This window comes from Sylvia atricapilla, chromosome 4, assembly GCF_009819655.1.
Source record: "Sylvia atricapilla isolate bSylAtr1 chromosome 4, bSylAtr1.pri, whole genome shotgun sequence".
Taxonomy (NCBI): domain Eukaryota; kingdom Metazoa; phylum Chordata; class Aves; order Passeriformes; family Sylviidae; genus Sylvia; species Sylvia atricapilla.
In genome coordinates this window covers 40,411,250-40,430,527 of record NC_089143.1, presented here as the reverse complement: position 1 = coordinate 40,430,527, position 19,278 = coordinate 40,411,250, and the positions used below count along the sequence as shown (strand labels likewise).

At 36.9% G+C, this 19,278-nt stretch overlaps 1 protein-coding gene across 2 annotated transcripts in view; it reads right to left on the bottom strand.

Annotated features, from left to right (window-relative positions):
* Positions 1 to 19,278, bottom strand: part of MARCHF1 (membrane associated ring-CH-type finger 1) — a 150,770-nt gene that overhangs the window by 24,021 nt on the left and 107,471 nt on the right. Inside the window, exons 4-5 of one of the 2 annotated variants that reach the window (XM_066317633.1) lie at positions 10,427 to 10,506; positions 9,415 to 10,146 (exon numbers count right to left, since the gene is read on the bottom strand). In XM_066317633.1, coding sequence (XP_066173730.1) covers positions 9,415 to 10,146; positions 10,427 to 10,506 — 812 coding nt within the window. The remainder of the gene's footprint in view (positions 1 to 9,414; positions 10,147 to 10,426; positions 10,507 to 19,278) is intronic. The other variant, XM_066317632.1, reaches the window with a different exon arrangement.

The window sequence follows — 19,278 nt, the reverse complement described above, 5'->3', positions numbered from 1 at the left end:
TGTACGTAGTCACAAGCCAATTGTATAAACAACAGGGTGACACTAAGAACTTACAGTACTAATAAGCTCAAACGAAATATTCTAATGGCCTCTTCTAGCTTTATAACCATGAAATATGTAATGAGAATGAAAACAAATTTCAGTAGGAATTCAAGTCCAGAGAAAATGACCAAAGGCATTCATTAGCTTGAATGCTCTTTGGTCTCTTTGGTGCAATTTAACTCTTCATTGTTTGTTTAACCAGAAGAAATGAGCTTAAAATTGTGTACCTAAATTTTTTTATTTTTATTTTTTTTTTTTTTTTTAGTGACAGTCTAAAGATCTTTTGGTGCCCAATACCTGTGGTAACAGACTGTTGGCTAAATGCTTAAACCTCTTTTAAAGCCTTGGACCATATAACTTGCTCTGTTTTCCTCAGCCATTAGGACTGAATCACAATTTTGTGTGTCTTTGCTTTGATGTGTTCATTATAATGTACATCATAAATTATCACAAATTACAGAAAGTAAATTGTTAATGATGCTTTGGGAAAGTTTGTTGTGCAAGCAGGATGGAGGTAGGGATACAAAGCACAGACATGTCTAAACCATGTGGAGAGGTGGAAAACTTTCATTCTAGTTTCCTGTTGTCAAATGATCACAACTGTTTGAAACTTCCATGCATTGGATTGATTATTTATCTGGCTGAACTTGTCCTGAGAGTAAAATTTGTTCTCATACTTTATAAATTAACTGAATGGAAAAAAACCCAAAACCACTCTTTATGATAAAGAAAAAATATATAATTAGCTAAATCTATACGGATTTATATACAAGTTCTAGTACAGCACTGATCACTGTTAATAGCTGCAGTTTTAGCTGCTCAAACATACCTACATAATTTACATACTCAGCTTTTCTCAACTTTTTAATCCTTAACTAGATAAATGGCCTTCATTACAGAGAAATAGCTTTGACGGTGTTTTTTCAACAGCTTGGTGTTTGAAGGATTCCTGTCTATGAACAGAACCTCTCTTTTCCAGGGGAAAAGATGAGCACAAGAATCCAAAGGAGGTTTTGCTCCATGAACCATATGAACACCACAGAACACAGGATATTTGAGCCATTAGATGATCTTCTGATTCAGATATACAAGGTTTTGTGTGTACACCTACAAACATATCCCTACACACTGCAATCCCAGAATATCTATATTTCTTTAAAAAAACTCACTGTGAATCCTTATGAAATAATACTCTGACAGTGCTGTCATTCCTATGCGAAAGTTTTTGTTTTATATGTCAGTATTTTAATTACCCAGCACATATTTTTCTAGCACAAAATTGTTTCTACAACCTTCGGCAAACAGATGTACCAAACACATAAATTAATGCTAACACTGTGCATACGTGACATGAAAAAAAAAGTAGAAAAATTCTTTGAAGGATGTTCTTAAACAGCAGGTTCACATATATAATGCAACAAATTACGAAAAATATTTTTCAGGAAAAATACATAATGTTAAAACTGAAAACGTCAGTATTTGTGAAAGATTTTTCATAATTCATATAAAAACTGTTGCGGAGATCTTGTATGTTCCTTACAAAACATATTGCCACCACACATATATAAACAAAAGGAATTTCTTATCAGATCAAAATGTTGAGATGCAGCAAAAGAAAGCACTCAGAAGTGAGGCATCTTCAGAATTTAGTGTTGTCATACTGTCTTAAATTCTCTAACTATGAATTGCTTTCCCAAGTTTTCCATGGTCCTGTTCATTGCAAAAGATAAAAGGCAGAAAGGGAAGCATGAAACCAGTCTACAACTTGTAGCCACTCCTAAGGTCATTGGATTTTGGCTGATTTTCACAAAACCAGCAAGAGTTATCTTGGATGACTGACTTTCACTTGTCATCAAATTAAGACTTTTTTCTTCCACACAGACAAACATTTCCATTTTCCATACAGACAAATATAATCTCACTTTAAAAGGTCTAAAATCAGTATGGAACAAGGAGATCACTTGGAAAGCTTTCAAGTTTTCCCAACAGTTATTTATTCTGTAAATCATGGCAATTGAAATTGCAGTCTAGATGGTTAGCATCTAAGCTGCTTATTGCAAGAGATATGGGCAGATTCCAATGGATTTGTAGTTTTTCTTCACATGCAGTTAACAGTTTTACTCTCATTAAAGAGAATAGCTGCTAATCTCCAACCTCTCTGGAAACCCAGCAGTTTCCCTAACCTGTCTTCCACTAATCCACCGGACTCTTCGGAAAGTAAGAAAATAGGCTGATCCCTGTGCTTCTGTAGTGAAGTGGAAAACACACTTATTCTGCAGGAATGCCATGAGATTTAGTGCTCCACTGCTGCCCTGCCAGCAAGTGCTCCTCTGGGACAGCATCTACCCAGGGGGCTCCCATGGATGACTACTGCCAAAGGAGAGTGGCAAAGAATAAGAATCAACCAGCATGGCCTTGCTTCTGCTGCAAGCCACATTCAGAACCTTCTCACTAGGAGCAGCACTGGTGGAAAAGTGCTTGCAGTAATTCTGTATCACCAGAACTCTTTCTATGGATCCCACATTTGCAACTGGCCTCCTATCTCAGTACCTGGTAAAACTCTTAAGGATTTTTGGCCATTACACATAGATCAAGGAACTTTTATAGACTTCCTTAAAAATACACCAGGTCAAACTTTACCCTCATTAACAAATGTAAAATGTAGGGGAATGTCTCTGAGGCTTTAAAAAACAGAAATATATATGGGGGCATAGGCATACTGATAATGATGTATAATAATGCTTAAGGGCTATAAATGATGTAATTATGTAAAACCTGTATTGTTCCTTAATTTTCCGGGTCTGTACAGCTAACAAGCATTCTAGTCAAATTGTAACAAATCTGTTTAAAAAAACCAGCTAGTGCTAAAACCTGGGATATCTACACCAGACTCATCTTGGTGGGTGTTTCTTTGATTTGAAGCTGATTTTAGACTGGACCAGGAATACACTCAAAGGGAATACAGTTGAAGAACCCTGAAGAACAGTTGAAGACAAATTCTCAGTGTGGTCTAAACCACGGCAAAAGTAGTGTTGATCAGATGTGCCTCAAAAGCAGACTCCTTATCTGAACTAAAGCACTACTGGAGGCCCCTTCACTTGCCAAATTAGGAGGAGCTACAGCCTTGTGACTGTGGCATGTTTACACAAACTCTGATGCAATTTATAGGCAAACTGAACTAAATTAGCACAGATGCCTAATAACCACACTGTCATTTTCTTGAAGATGGAAGAAAACCAGTAGAAAACAAATACTTATGAACTTTTAACAGACTTCCTTAATAAAAGAGGGAAATATTTTCTCCATATAAATATACTCAAGGAAGACAAGGCCTGTCCCAGAAATATTGTTTTTGGTGAGAATTATTGAAAAGGCAGTTAAATCTTGCCCTTCACTGGAAAGCACGTATGAACTCACAATGTTTATACAAAGAAAAATTTTTACTCTGTTTGGTGGGTACAGCTCATCTCTCTATCTCACTGTTGCTAAAGGGAGCTTAGTCAGGAAGAAAAAGCATAGCGGAAAAATGTTGGAGCAAGTGAATCCCTGGATTTGATTTTTGGCTGTGAGGATTATTAGTTGACAGCACGAAATGCCATGAGCTCCTAGGTTATCTTAATTGGACCAAAAGGATCCAATTCCCCAGACTTGGAAAAGGATGCACAAAATTGCTGTCGTTACAGTTTGATTTTTTCTTAGGAAAATTATTCTCTCCAAAAAAGGTCATTTTCTCTTTTGCCAATTTATAAAGTGCTTACAGTGCTTTTAGATAGTTAGAACCTAAAATAAACAACTTTATGAACAACTCACAGCAAGTAATTGTCATTCATAAAAAGAATCCACAAAAATATCAAACTCATGCATAGTTTATTGCTTAGGGGAAAAAAAGGTTAAATTCACTGAATATGTTCATCCTGCAATGGGCTACAGAGTGCCATGTTTCTTTTGCTTTCTTTTTACAGGCTTTTCTTTTTCTTGATCTCATTTCCATTCTTTCCACTCTCAAACCACAAAGTAATCTAAATGACAAATTGGTCTTCTTCTCCATTTAAACATGGTGTGAATGAGGCACATTAATTCTCCACACCAAATGTAATCCATTTGTATCTCTTCCCTGTCACTCTTGCCCTTCCATTTTGCTATACAGACAGCTGTCTTTACCTGACTAGAGGAAAAACCATTCTGAAAATGTTGCACCACGCTAGTGGAATTTCATAAGGGCCCAGTTCTTAAAGCTTTCTCTTCATTTCTGCAAAAGATCAGAATTTGTAAGAGCCCCAAGAGCAAACAACATTAGCGAGAGCACATAAATATTTTATTTTTTCGACATTTCTTGTCTTTCTATTAATCTTCCTTTATAGGTGATAAATAGGATATCTAAAGAGTTACAAGTAACTGCTGCCTCAGATGCACTGTTAGTGCAAGATACGTGTCTGACAAGATTTACTGCACTGAACAAGTTCACAGAACTAGGGACTGCATCTCAAAACAGGATGTAGATTTCCACCCACCCCCCTAGTGAAAGTCAAAGCTTTAAGGAACTAAAGTCCATACACAAAATATGCAAGCTTAAAGTATTCAATAAGGGGACCCAAAGGTCCCCTTAAAACCAAGGGTAACTTTCTAAAAGGAAGCTGTGCCATTTCAGTTATTTACATTAAAAATAATAATTAGTTCTGAGAGAAACAAGCAGAAACCAGGACTCAGTTCTCCCCCAGAGTAAGTGAGCCTAATCACAACAAAGACATGCTTGCCTTACTTTGGCTCTCCCTGCATCCTTGTGAATAATGGAGAGCTTCCAAAAGAGACTGCATAACCAGATGGCTGAAGAGGTGACAGATGGGAATTTGAACCATCAGGCAGATAATAGAATTAAGCAGAATTTCATACTGCTTCAAAGACTGATGAACCACCAGACCAGCAAGCAGAGGAGGAGATGCCTCAATAAACAGGAGATTCCTAGCAAAAAGTCACTTCACAACAAATAAAGGTCTGAACAGGAGAGTAAGCAGCAGTCACAGTTCTTTTCAAGGAAGGGGTGAGGAGTCAACATGCAGGACAAGATTCAGTCTTAGCTCCTAAGATGTCATCCTGAGATCACAAGGTACACACTAACATCCCAGGGAGAAACAGGTTAAAAACCCTCCAGCTAAACACCACAGTCTGTAAATAGAGCATCTTCTATTTTATGGTGATTTTAGAAGGCTCTGGATGGTATTTCAAGTTGACATATTCTGCATTACAGTTTCTTCACTGGGTCCAACATCAAGGTTTCAGCATAACTATTTAGAATGAATGTTAAAATTCAGTGGTAGAATTTGAACCTATATATCTCTTTTCTGTTCAACTTCCTGTTTTTTCTTCCTCAAGGACTTGTTTCCCACCAACCATTCTGTCTGCTGATTTCATGTGTGCACTTCTGCCTGAATATTTCAGAATGTAAGTAATTTCATGAAAGATGTATTTCTTTTTACAGGTCTGCTAAATAGTATTATGAAAAAAAACTGCTAAAGCACTTGATTTCACAGAGAGAAACTACATAATGATATTGCCTCTTCTTAGTGCAATATACATTATTTCTTCCCACTTATAATTGTGCTAACACACAGAAATGACCATATTAGTCTTTCCCTATGTTTATAATGGCCTACTAATTAACACACTAGATTTTGAAAACTGTTTTTTAAAAAACTACGCTTGAAATATACTCTGCAGATCTCATTAATCAATTTCATCATCTCCTTTACTTCTCCCTTTCCCTGCTTGTTTTCTCACATGCCCTACTCCTCAAATGAGGGCCTGCCATTACCTAACTGCAGAAAGAGTCATTCAGAGTTCAACAAAATCAAAATCTGACTTCCCAATAAGCATCTTTTCTTCAAAGTAAGAAACTCCACTTCATTTAAGTGCATGTGTTTTTTGCTGAAATGACTGCATCAGCACTACAAGATTTTATACCAAAACCTAACTAGCTAAAAAGAAAATATCTTTCAACTATATCATCAATAATAAAAATACCACAAGGTATATTTAGGATCAATACACAAAGCACTTATGATCCACTAATGGTAATATCAACTACCCAATTTTCTTTTCTTAGTGATTTCCATGTGAAAATCCATGGGACTAACTTCTCACTATCCACTCACTTTGTCATGTCCAATACAGAGTTGTTCCCTTCAGGAGAGTATCCGCACGCAGACCAAAAGAAAGCTATTTCTGAGGCTGTGCCTGGAGCCATGGCAAATTCCAGGATAAAGTATATATGAAGAAAATCTCAGGCAAAGGGCAACTTAAGAAAAGGGGGATCCAACTGCATGATCCTGTGAATGTTAAAAAAAAATAAAAATAAAAAAAATTAGATGCCAAAACAACTCAGCGCGGCAAGAAGTTAAGTTGTATTTCACAAGAAGAAATCTTGCCTCCTAATGGACTCCAGGAGAAAGTAGTTGTTCAGGGAAGAGACTGTAAAGGTCAGAATTGATGCCATGACTTTTTTCAGTATTTTGGAAAGAATCAGTGGCACTAGAAAGGCAAATAATTTAGAAGGGCAAATAATTCACTGAAGTGACCAGGAGACTCCCCTCAGACTAGCTGAAGAACATATTGCACAATGGTCCCGTACTTCATCTGACTAATGTACTTATGCTGGAATGTGCCCTGTCACATTCCCGCTCATGCTGCTAAATGCAGAGTGAAGAAACTGTGAGCAATCCATGAGGAAATGAAGGAAACAAGTTGCCTACCGAGAAACTAAAAGGCAAAATAACACCACGAGATGTTTATGATCCCTGTTCCTCTGCTATTTCCACACAAAACCATTTGGGTGAAGGCCACTCCTCTCAGCCAATGCTGCCATATCAACTAAAGACATGAATAGCTAGCATAAAAAGCTTAAACTAACACCTCAGGAAAAGAAATTTTCTACATCACAACCAGCTATACTAATCCAGTCTTAGCATAAACATGAAAAAACTGCCCTCCTTATTCTATTTCCCATGCACAAAAATAGCGTATATGTGCACAACTACACTGCAATTATTTATTTGGTTTTGTTTCAGATTGGAGGTTGCGAATTTTAAAAAGAAAACATGCCACAGATCAAATCAATGAAGTGCATGGACCTGTCTTGAGAAATAGAAACTACAGTCTGTTCTGAATTGGTAGTAAAAACACATCTTCCTTTTTATTTAGCTGTCTGCAAACTCATTAAGTAAGACAACTTATCAGCGATGAAAAATTAACATGCTTTTGATTTTGCTATGTTTTTCCTAGATGTATTACAGCCACTATGATACATCTGATAATGACAACAACAAAAAAATAGTATTACCCCTGACATGCAGAAAAATGCATTTACGACTGGCTTGAGAAATTTTGCAAAACAGGTCTCATTATCAAAAATATTAAGTTTAATGCTGGTTGTTCAAAGAACATCTCCACTGATAGTGACCATAAAGGCACAACCAATCAAAAATTTTCAACTTTCCTCAACTAAATTAGAGCCTGGCTGAAAAGTTTGCATGCACATCCAAAAAGTCCACTCTTGAACCAAGCTCCAAGTCTTGCAAAAAGTGCCTGGAAAATTTAAATAAAATTGAGTGGGTTGAAAAAACAAGTAAGACTGGGATTCACTTTTCATCTGAAAGCAAATTCTAAGTTGGTGACTTGGGCAACACTTAGGACTAATCTACATAAGGTATTTACAGAACTTTATTTTATACATATATATATAGTATATGTGTATGTATATATACACACATTTATTTATTTATTTCTGTATTTTTTACTACAGTATAGTTAAGCCCATATGAAGACCTATGCTGAAGAATTTTTCTTCAGGTTTTGGGTAGCTCATATTCTTAACAATTGTTAAATGACCTGTTATATATGTACTGCATGTACTACACTCGATCTTCAATGCATGCAGGCAGGATAGTTCAGAAATACGAGACAACTCTGAAGCTGCTGTAGTTATCTGAGTCTACCTCTGCATCATGCCCTGTAGATGTACTTCAATAACATGGTTTACCACTGTTGCTGTTTCTTTTCATTTCTATAAGGCAGAGAGAACCCAAGCCTGGTCCTAATGTCTACACATAAACACAGCTGGACTTTGAAGAACCTTAAATTATTGTGACAGACAATAGTCAGACAGTGGAAATGTGCATTTTTGCTTGGTGAGTATAAAAAAAGAGTGCATAGCCCTAGCTTTGTTAGTAATGGCTTATATCTTCTGCTGAAAAAACCCACAAAATACCTACATATTACCTTTTTTGTTTTTTAGAAATAAGATCTTTGCAGTGTTTCACTAGGTTAAAGCATATTGTGAAACTTCATGACGTGGTATACCAGGAACTTCCTCATCCTCTGTTTATATTTCCACGCAAATCCTTCCCAGCAAAGAAAAGTGAGAAGTTAGGGGTTACCACATGAAGAAACTAAGCCAGATTAGCACTTTGTAGATGACAGCCAATGCTGGTTCATAAGTTTGGTGAGGGAGAAAAAAGGAAATACTTGTTTCAGTTCTGTTAGACTTACTGGATGGTACATTTTCATTTACCACTGAACTAAGTAACCCAAGTGTTCCCAGCTGCATACTCCAAATTTGGATGCTAGCCCAGAACTAGCTAGCTTGATCTCATTTCCAGGGTAAAATGCTCACCTTCTGGTAGCATGCTTCATATCAAAGGCATCTGACTGAACTTCTGAACTAAACAGAACTCTCGGTGTTGCTTTTCTTTTTCTTATTTTGCCCAATCACCCTTTCGTATCATTCCAGTCCTTGTGCGGGGTGACTGAACTAACAGCCCATACACATTCACAGTGTGGAGGTGTTCAGCAGTGCGAAATCACAGACAAATTATGCCCCATTAGAGATTATGTTCTCCAGGCATCATCGACTGGATTCCTGAGATAATGGCAACTCTAAGGAACACTGAATCAAGACCTTAAATTTATTTCATATAAGTCACTCAAAGATTACACAGAGAGACCAAAGCTGGATTTGAACTGATCACTTAAGGAGGAAAAGCTCCATATTCCATTGTAGTGAGCTACCCCGTACTCTGCTTCATTCTCTGACTCTGGCTAAAGATTTTAAATAAACATTCTCTGCCAGAGGACAGAATGGGTCCCTCTTAATGGAGCAAAGACAAACATTTGGTTGCTTTGTACGATTACTCTTTCTAAATAAGAGAGAAATCTCTCTTCAGATTGAGATATGGTAACTTCTCTGTAGCAAAGGTTCTTGTGTTATTTCCTGTGGTAACAGCAGTTTATTGGTGAGAAATAGTGACAGAACACAGTCAAGGGAAGGCACTCAGAGAAACTCCTCTAAAGAATGCTAAATCCTTCTAATTAGGGACTAACCTGCATACTTCTAAATCATCAGACCAGTCATCATACAACACTGGAGGCTTCTGAACAGCATGAGGCACAGTGGGCCCTGCCCCAGCAGGTGCTCCGTGATCAGGGACTGCCAGAGCATCGCTGCCAGAGCCTGCCTCTGCAAAGGAGTCCTTCGTGTGTCTAAGGAAAGGTGCAGGCTGCCGATCTCTGTGGTAGCTTTTCCCTTTGCTTTTCCCACATTTTCTTGAGGAGATCCTTGCCTCCTGAGATGATGCTGAAGACTGTGATTCCTTGAGCCTTGGAATCCTTCGGCGGTGATTTAAAGTAGGATTCTCAGGGTCAGATACCTCTTGTTTCTCTTTTCCCATTGTCCCCAAGGTGACAAGTTCAACAGCATTATTGTTTGAGGACCCATCCTGGTTACTGCATGATCTATTGTTTCTTCTCCCTCTCCTGGCCATCCTGGCCTTTTCTCTTGCTCTCCTCCTAGCCTGAGCCCACTGACTCTCATCCGAAGATGATGATGAATCAGATGCATTCCAGCTGGATCTCGGAGGCTCAGGATGCAATTTACAGTTTCTTCCCTTTCCTTGCTTTTCTGTGTGCTCATCATTGTCTCCAGTCTCTCTTTTCCGCCTAAACCTTCGTTTTATGTGTTTCTTACCACCAGGCTCCCTATTAGAAGGGGCCAGCACCATGACAGGGGTTGCATGTTCAAGCTCATCTTCTGACAAATCATGCAAGGTAGTAGATCTAGACAAAGCAGTAAGCAAAGGACAGGGATGGAAATGGCAAGGGTGGGTGGAAAGAGAAATCACACACACACAAAAAAAAGGATGAGAATGAGAACATGAATTTTAATATAAAAACATGATACTAAAAAGCAAAAACAAAACCAAAACAGAGATCAAAAGAAAACTACAGTCTATGTCAATTATGAATGAATTTAAGCAGAAGCAAGAGCTACATAATATTTAATAAAAACAAGTAACAACTATCAGCCAGATGAGAGTATATTTTTCTCAGCACATACCTACAAATGTCCTGAGTGGAGGGGCAGACAGACAACCGAGATTGACTCCTGGGAGCTGTTCCTGTTGTAGGACTGCTTGCCTGTTGAAATAAGTTAGACAGTTTGGAATCTTTGTCCATGAAATACATTGCAGATATTTTCCTGCTTTGCCACATGATCACAAAATTAAAATAACTGTTTCTGCTGTTCATAGCGTACTGTTGAACACAAAGAAGCTCGCAAAAATACAGGAAGCTCGAACAAAAGTGAAACCTGTTTGTGGAACTAAGTACGACTGAAGTATGTGAGCTCTCATTCGCTTATGACTACTTTTTGTCACTGTTTGAGGAAGCAGTGAATTTTCATTTGGCTCTACTGTAAATGTCTGAAGGGAAAAGTGCTGGTTTTCTTTTGTGCAGTCAAACAACAATGATAATTCCTTTCGAAATCACATGAAATGCATTTGTGATACACTGAGTGATGAAGAACCCAAAGCTAACTTAGGTTGAGTGGACTGATGAAACAGCAGGAAGATTAGAGTGTGTTTTAAAAGGTTTTCAAGGCAATCAGATCTTCTAGAGGAGATGGAAATGTTAAACTGAGATGAGCCTGAAAAATCCAAAGTGCAGGCTGCATCTCTACAGAGCTGATCACATTCTCAAACAGCAGAAGAGATATAAAACATGTTTAGTACGTGACATTTTGCTCATAAGGTTGTTGCTACAAATTGCAGATTCAGTTACCCAATACTTGCACTGAAAACATATTTTGATGGTGTTAACAGCAAGCCACTTCAATCTGCCTTGCTATCTACTGGCAGCAGAACTGTATGCAATCCAAATGTAAATCCAAGGCGTGATTCTTCAGGATTCTTCACAAGACACAGTACTGTGGGAAGTGGGTTCAATAAATACCATTCTTAAGGCTATGACCTTCCTGTAGCTGATCAGGGGTATTAGCTTTTTGTATGCAACCCTATCCACCCCATTGTGATCACCACCTCAAAATCCAGACAAAATACTACAAGCCTCAGAATTCCACGAGACTGTGCATCAGATGCAAGGGGAGGATGACTATTAAGCATGAGTACAAAGTACAAATCATATAAAGAGATAAAGCCTGTTATCCAAATCTTATGTACTAGTAAATCAAATTCAGTCAGATAATTGAAATTATTTCGAGCTCAACTTTCACAGACATTTTTGTGGTGTTAAAAAGGTGTTTGAAAATTAGTAATACAAGCAAAAGTATTTACTAACAGGAAGTACCTGACAATACTTCACTTTCAGTCAAGGTTCTCAATATCTGTTCTATTTAATGCACGCATCTTTGGAAACATCAGTCACCACTATGTGAATTTTTGCTTTCATATGGATACCAGATGAAACTTAAGAATAGTGCTTTTGCATGAAAACAATATTCTAGCCCCTGGAATTCAAGTAACCAATAATTTTTACCTGTTGATTAATATTGTAAAAATACACCAAACACACCAACAATATTACTAATTCTTTACTTCTAGTTTCATGAACGAAACTCAAAGATACAACAACTAAGCCAAAATGAGAAATTAAATTGATAAAGCAACTGATAAATTCATTGACACATCCTTGTGTTCCAAGTTTTTGCCATGTCTGGATTCACCAGTCAAAGGAGGAACACTAGTGTGTCTACATGCAGTGCCATGCTGAAAGAAAAGGAAAAGCAGCTGTGAAAGAAATTGTATTCCATATCTCCTTTTTTACAAAAAAAAATTTTAAAAAATTCAAAAAGAAATCAATTATATGCACTGTGACAGAGCATGAGTTTTTCTTACATACATATTAGAAACATATGTTACATGCAAGGTTGGGTATATAATCTTCCATCGCAGACTCTGAGATTAGTATTAAGTAATTAGGTATCTCTTAAGCTACTTAATGAGGAAAGATGCAGACATCAGCACCAATAACTAATGTTATTGGGTTACATGCTGCTGCTGTCTGAAAAAAAATCCCCCCAGAGTAAGCCCCAGTTGAAGAACTGCTGAAGAAATCCAGCCCCAGAGTCAAGTGTGGAATCCTGAATTCATCCCTCATGTTGAGCGCATTTTTCTCCACTCACAGATTCCAGGACCATTACTATTGCTTCTTTCAGAATTTCTGTACTAGGGGGTTGGCCTGGTCTCAAACAGTGGTCAGGTCATCTTCATGCAGTAAAAGGAATTTTTACATCACCTTGCCACAAGCAGTATCCTTGCTGCAGTATCCTTGCAGGCCCATACAGTAGGTCTAACAAGTTCAAAAAACTTTCAGCAGCTATTAAAACATGAAACCAGCTAGACAGCTCTTAGGACAGCTGAAATAAAGCCAAAAGCTAAATAAACTCCTTGTAAAGCCTTTACACTTATGATTTGGAACTGCAGACTGGTGGAAATTTAATAGTTTTAAGATAAAAACTACATTATCAGTTTGACTACTTAAATCTTACATTTCACTTTCAACTGTCAAGAGGTCAGGACTCTTTCAGCCCTGCTCAGTCAAATTTACTTTCTAGCCCCCCTGTACAACTATGAGTTATGTACAGCTAAACATAGCATCATGCCTATGATGCTATGTTTAGTTGTACATAACTCATAGAAAAGCTTATATCCTTCAAAAACAGTTTACGTAAATATATCTTTTACAAAATGAATGGGTTTTGCTTGTTTGCCTAAGCCCTATTGAAGCAAACATGACAACTGGAAGGGAAAAAGTCAATCCACCACTTAAGTCTTCAAAAACAAAGCATGACAAGTTATACACAAGATAATTCAGATTCTTACCTGTGATCAAATATAATTAATTTGTACAACCTTGTAACACATTTTTATCCACATTATCTAAATTTATATACATTTATCTACATTAAATTAGCTTTTCATAGTAAAATCATAGATTCATAAAATGCCAGTTGGATGAGACCTCAGAGATCACCTAGTCCAACCTTTCTTGGCAAAAGCACAGGGTGGACAACATGTTCCATCACTTTAAGATACATAAGCTGTATCTTAAAAGTGTTTGAAGCTGTGGGGAAAAAATGAACTGATGGAGTGATTTCTAAAATCAAAAAGGTTAGTGCTTCTGATAATAATTTTCTGATGGTCATTTGTGGACCTCCCAAGAAATGGAGGCCCTTATTTTGTAAATAGGTTTAGTTCTTTGTAAATTAAATAGGAGTGGAAGGACCTACTAATGTCAGGTCGTCCTTGCTACCACATGTCATATGAATATAATAATTCACAGCTAGATGAGCTGTTTTAGGAACCTGTAAATTTCAACTCAGCTGGATGCCTATTCCAGTCCCCTCTCCCCAAACTCTTTTACTTTTTCATCCAACCCTGTTCTGACAGCAGTTAACTGTATCTGCTTTCTGCTACGAGCACTGCCTCTAGGTTTACCCCAATTCTTTTGGCAATATTCCCTCTCTGCCATCTCTTCTACAAGCCATACACCACAAACTAATTAAAAAGATTTAAATAATTATATCTCTTAAATCTAGTCTGAGAGCAAAGATACCTGAAGGGACATCTACTTGGGTAGTGTGTTTACAGAGAGAATTGTGTATTTTCAAGGCATATCTGAAAAACCAGAACATGAAAATTTGAATATATTCTTCTCACGTTGTTTCAGTCCAGCTCTTTAGGGAACATATACACAACAGATGTTGGAAACAGTCTCAAGCAGACAGATCTTATTGCTATAACTGCTATCCCATTGCTATATTGCTATGCAGCACACTGAATATTTTGAGATACTGTATTTAGTGAATAGAGGGATCATATTGATGCTAAGGACTCCAATTCCACTTGGGAGGCTGAATAACAAATTTTTTTAAAATAGCATTCCTTGAATGAACGCATTCTTCAGGTATATTGTACAGCTCACTGGAATGGGAAAACTAAACAAGCACTGTACTAGTTTTATCATAACAAATTACATCAGTAGCAGAATTAAATGTGGTAATTCAAAATAAAGCTGCCTCACAATTAATTTATAAGCAAGACAGCTCATTTCTCTATGCCATCAACACAAGGAAGAGGTCTAAGGGATAATGCCAACTCCAGCTGATTAGGTTTGGCATTTCAAAAAGATTGTTAGTAGAGAGAGATTCCCTAGCCACCACCTTCTGCTGTCTTGGCCAGTTTAAATGAACTCTCTTGTCAAGGATATGCAATTCAATTAAGAGACATGACAGGGCACTCATGCATATTTATTTTTGGTATGATGATAGTGTGCTTTTCGAGCAGAATTCTGGTAAATACAGAGTTTTCAGGATAAGTGAGATGATAATCACTTTCCCAACACGACGGGACTTCAGTGTCACACACATGTATGTGTCTGTGTTAGAAAACCAGCAAAGACAGAAATGGGGGACAGAAATAAGTTCAACTGGTGAAAACAGTAAGGATTTCAAATCAAGACTGCCTTTACTTAGGTGTTCAGGATCTGACAGAAGTTAAAATAAAACAAAACAAGTCCTTAGAGGCCATCTACTGCTTAACCTGCACATTGAAACTAGTACAAGAACATGAGTCAAGCTGTGCCCTTCTTAAGAACATAGAAGAGATCTGCTTTGGCCTAACAGAGAAGCCGAGTAAAAGCAGATTCCGTAAATGGAAAGATGCCTACAGGAAACGAGTGAAGTTTTAAATTAACAAATAAGATGATGTAATGGACAGCTTATATAACATGGCCTCACAGGTATCATGAGAAAGGCTAATGAATCCTCTCCTTTCTCTGTTCTGAACAAAGGCATTTCCAAAAGCTGGTCAACTCACAACACTGCTGAAGTCGAAAGCTGCAGAGAATTGATGGGTGATAGGGCAGAGAGGGAACAAGTTTAATGCTTTTATTCTCCTACTGAGTTGGCTCTAAGAGCAGTAATGTATCACAGAATACTCCAGATCCCACCAGCCATTATAGTGAAAAAGTTGAAACTCTATCCTGTTTGAAAAACAGCACACAAAGGAATGGATACCTTAGAAGATTAAAGCAGGTTACATGGCAATAAGCTCAGCTGGAGACCCAGTTTGTGTGTTGTAATCTGAAAATTTCTGCTTTATAAACAACACAGCATTCTGCAGAAAACATCCACCTTTATGAACTATTATGCAGACATTTCCTAAGGTCTAAAAAGTTCCAAAACATGGTGAAGGCGACACAAGCTGGGTGTTATTTTACAAGTTTGGTTCTTCAAGGCAACTGAAATTTGTGTGCATGGGTTCGGGGGAGAGGGTTTCTGGGTTTTGGTTTGTTAGGCTGGATTTTTTTTTCTTTATTTGTTTCTTTATGATAGAGTTCCTGCTTTGTGCTCAGATTTCAAAGTTGTTTTAATCTGATTGATGCTTTTACAGCAACTGTTACATTAATTGGTAACTGAATATCTGTTAAATTATCTTTCACAGATTTTCTTTTTTTGTAAATTATTCCTTTCACAATTCTTCTCTAAATATTTTCTTTCTCTCCTTTAGACCTTCCCCTCCTTTTACCTGCCTTTGAAGAGAAGGAATGAAGGGAAAAGTAACACACAAGGAAGGAGGAGAAAAATCCTTAGGTTTCTGCCAAACAATACTATTCACCACTTTGAAAGTCAGTATGATCATGTTATAAAGTGGTTTGAAATCCAAAATCAAAATTGCAAATGGCAAATCTATACTATCATTTAAAAAATGAAGCAAACAAGTTTTAACTGTAGAATGTAGATTCAATAAGTTTGTTTTCTCCTGCCTTACTAATCAATGTTAACCTTTATTTTCCATTTACATGTTTGACTAAAAAACACACTTTTTTTCTATAGGCATAGAAGCACTGCTAGCTAAGCTTTGAATTGTCAGATGGATTATAGTTTGCAAAAGTCTTTGTATTATAGCAACACAGTATTTTTCATTTATGATTCTCTTCAAGGTTGTATCTTTCTAGTCATTATCACTTTCTTAATAAAATTGTTTCATACTTCTTTTAAAAAAATGTAGGCATTAGGAACAAAGGATGTGCCAGGTTTTATACAAAAGGTGCAGAGCCATGAGACCAGCAGCTTTTGACTATCTACAGGGAGCTAAATGGAAATTTAGCCTACAAGAAAGGTGAAGCACAAAACCTGTATTTTCTTTGTTACTGGTTTTCACAGCACTTTATTCCTAAAGGTAGGCAGTATTCAGAGAACATTTAGAACTGCTATTCTAAAGAGAGCATCTGTTTTCACAAATCCCTCTATCTGCAAGACTGAAACCCTCAAAACATTCCTATATCCTAAACAGCTTTCACTCAGATGACATTCCTGCCATTCTCTCACAAGTGAGTGCACACACCCACCATGTTCTTCCTTTGGTCTGGTGGACAGTGCAGGAGACAGACTGGATAAAATCCCATCTGGGAGGATGCCATTCTTATATTTGAACAACTCCATTCTGGTGTGTATTTGATGTCTATTTATTCCAGCCCTAAGGGAAGAGAGAAGCCTAAATGTGCCAAAGCAAATGAGTTGTAGCAAGAATATTGAAATGACTAAACTGAAATAAGCATCATTCACTGCATCATTGTGAAAAACAGGAGATACCATATTTTTATGAAGTGCAATAAACACAACACTGCATGACTCCCCCAATTTTTTACCACCGTAGAAACTAAGTTTGCTTAATTGAACTTGTTTTTAGGACAAATATACAAAATGTGCTTCTGAGTGCCATGCTAAAAAATAAATGCCATGCAAAGATTTCTGGAGTATATATGTAACTGATATGTTACCGATCATAATTATTATTTATAAGTATGAAAATAATTGAAATTATTATAAGTATATGTAGTAACTCACATGCACTATTTACTGAAAACAAATCAAAGCTGTTTCTGATATTGGCTATCACAGGATAGGATTGAATTCTGTGGTAATGGAAATTATATACAGGCATTACACACTGAATGAGCTTGTATAAAAACAAAAACTGTGGCACATTCCACACATGCATGCAGTTTTATGTGAACATGTCAATGTGGCACATGTAGGTATACTCAGAATAGCTGGTAAGAACTCTGAATACATCAGAGTCTGTAAAATTGCATGCATTCTCGTATACATGCAGCCACACATTTTTATATACTCCCTCATTAGAACACCAGTTTATGGCAGGTCCAAAAAAAAGTGTATCCAAGAGTAAACTGAAATTGTATTATTTTCTGATGGTTGTCCCCATGCATTTAATCCTGTCATAGATACTGTCATGCAATTTTATTCAGAAGTTCACTTTTCAGGCATAATTAGGTAAATTCTGCTGTCATGCCTTTTGTAAAGCTAATTGAAATGAAGAAGAAATTGTATGGACAAACCACAAAGCATTCTCTATACACAGAAATCAAACATTCATATCTAGGTGTTTTAAAAAGTGCAGAAACAGTTACTATGCAATGGATCTAGTTTTAGTTCCTGGTTTTCTGCCTTTTTTAACATTTGGAACAAATTCTGTTTTGATGAAGAAAATCTTTTCACTAACTTGTTTACTTTGTTTTCAGTAAATGAGAGCTAAGTGCTAGGTTAGCTTTCAGCTTTCATAAAAATGGTTCTGTTTATGAGCAAGAAGAATGATTTGATGACTAATGTAACATTTATACTCATATTTGAATGCCAGTTTTATATACATGGTATTATCTACTGTAAAAGCACTTAGGAAGGCTGACATTTTATGCTTTACAGAAGCGAGGATTTTTTTTTCTCTTGATTTGTTTTCATTTTTGAAAGGCCTAAGTTTTCCCTCAGTTGCTCACTACAGTAATCTAGAACCTACACCGGGAAGGGATGGAACTACATGGTTCCTTTGAAAAAAAAGCAACCACCAATCTGGAAGAGAATTTTCACTTGTAATTAGCATGCAACTGACAAAGAACAGTAAGAACTATGGATCAGCTTGTAGCATGACCCATAGCAAAACACAAGGGATCACACAACTAACTGGTCTTTAGGATTCAGTCATGCAACATGTTATCTTGGAAATGCTGCAATCCTGGTTCTGGCAAACCAAGTCCATGGTAAGAAATTCTTTAAAAAGAACATTTCAGTTCCTTTATGTTTTTTTCACCATAAAACCTATCAGGAGATATTATGTGCTTTCTGTTGGTGTCACTGCCTAAGACATCGTGATGTTTGACCATTACAAACACTTAGAGAGTGCAATACAGAATTTTGCTTCAAGCTGGGTAAGCCATCCAAACTGCCAGACAGAACTCTTCATACATTCACCTCACAGTGAGAGAGGATGAAATCAAAACCCATGTGAAAAATTATTCAATTTTTATGGAAGAGATTAAATGGTAATTTATAATTCAAAAGGATAAATATTGTATTACTTATAGAACTAGATACCCAGTTTGTGAAAGTTATTTCAGAGTCACAAACTGTGTGCTTTGAATCAACAATTAATTGGCAATGATAAATTTTTCATCTAGAACTTTAGTAAGCCCTACTTTGGCATCCTGGTGCCTTTTGGTTTGCATTTGTATCTTATTGAGAGGTGCCCCATCTGACACTAGAAATCAGAAATTGCTAACATACAGTATAAACAATTCTTTCCTTCTTTCTTTCCTCTTTTGTTATTCGCATTCTAAATTAGACATGTGAACATTATCACACAGAATATTCTAAAACAAGCACCTCACTTCCTGACATGACTCAACAGAGTTTTATTAGATGGATGCTTTAGAGACTTGTAAAAAAAAAGTGTTCTAACACCTGCTCCAGGCTTTTGAGAAGTAATTGAGGCAAAATAAAATTCAGGCAATTTGCTCCAAGCCTGATTTTCTCTGCATTGAAAAATAAGCCTGAGCTTCCCATCAGAGAATTTCAGATCTTGCTGGTGAGACAGC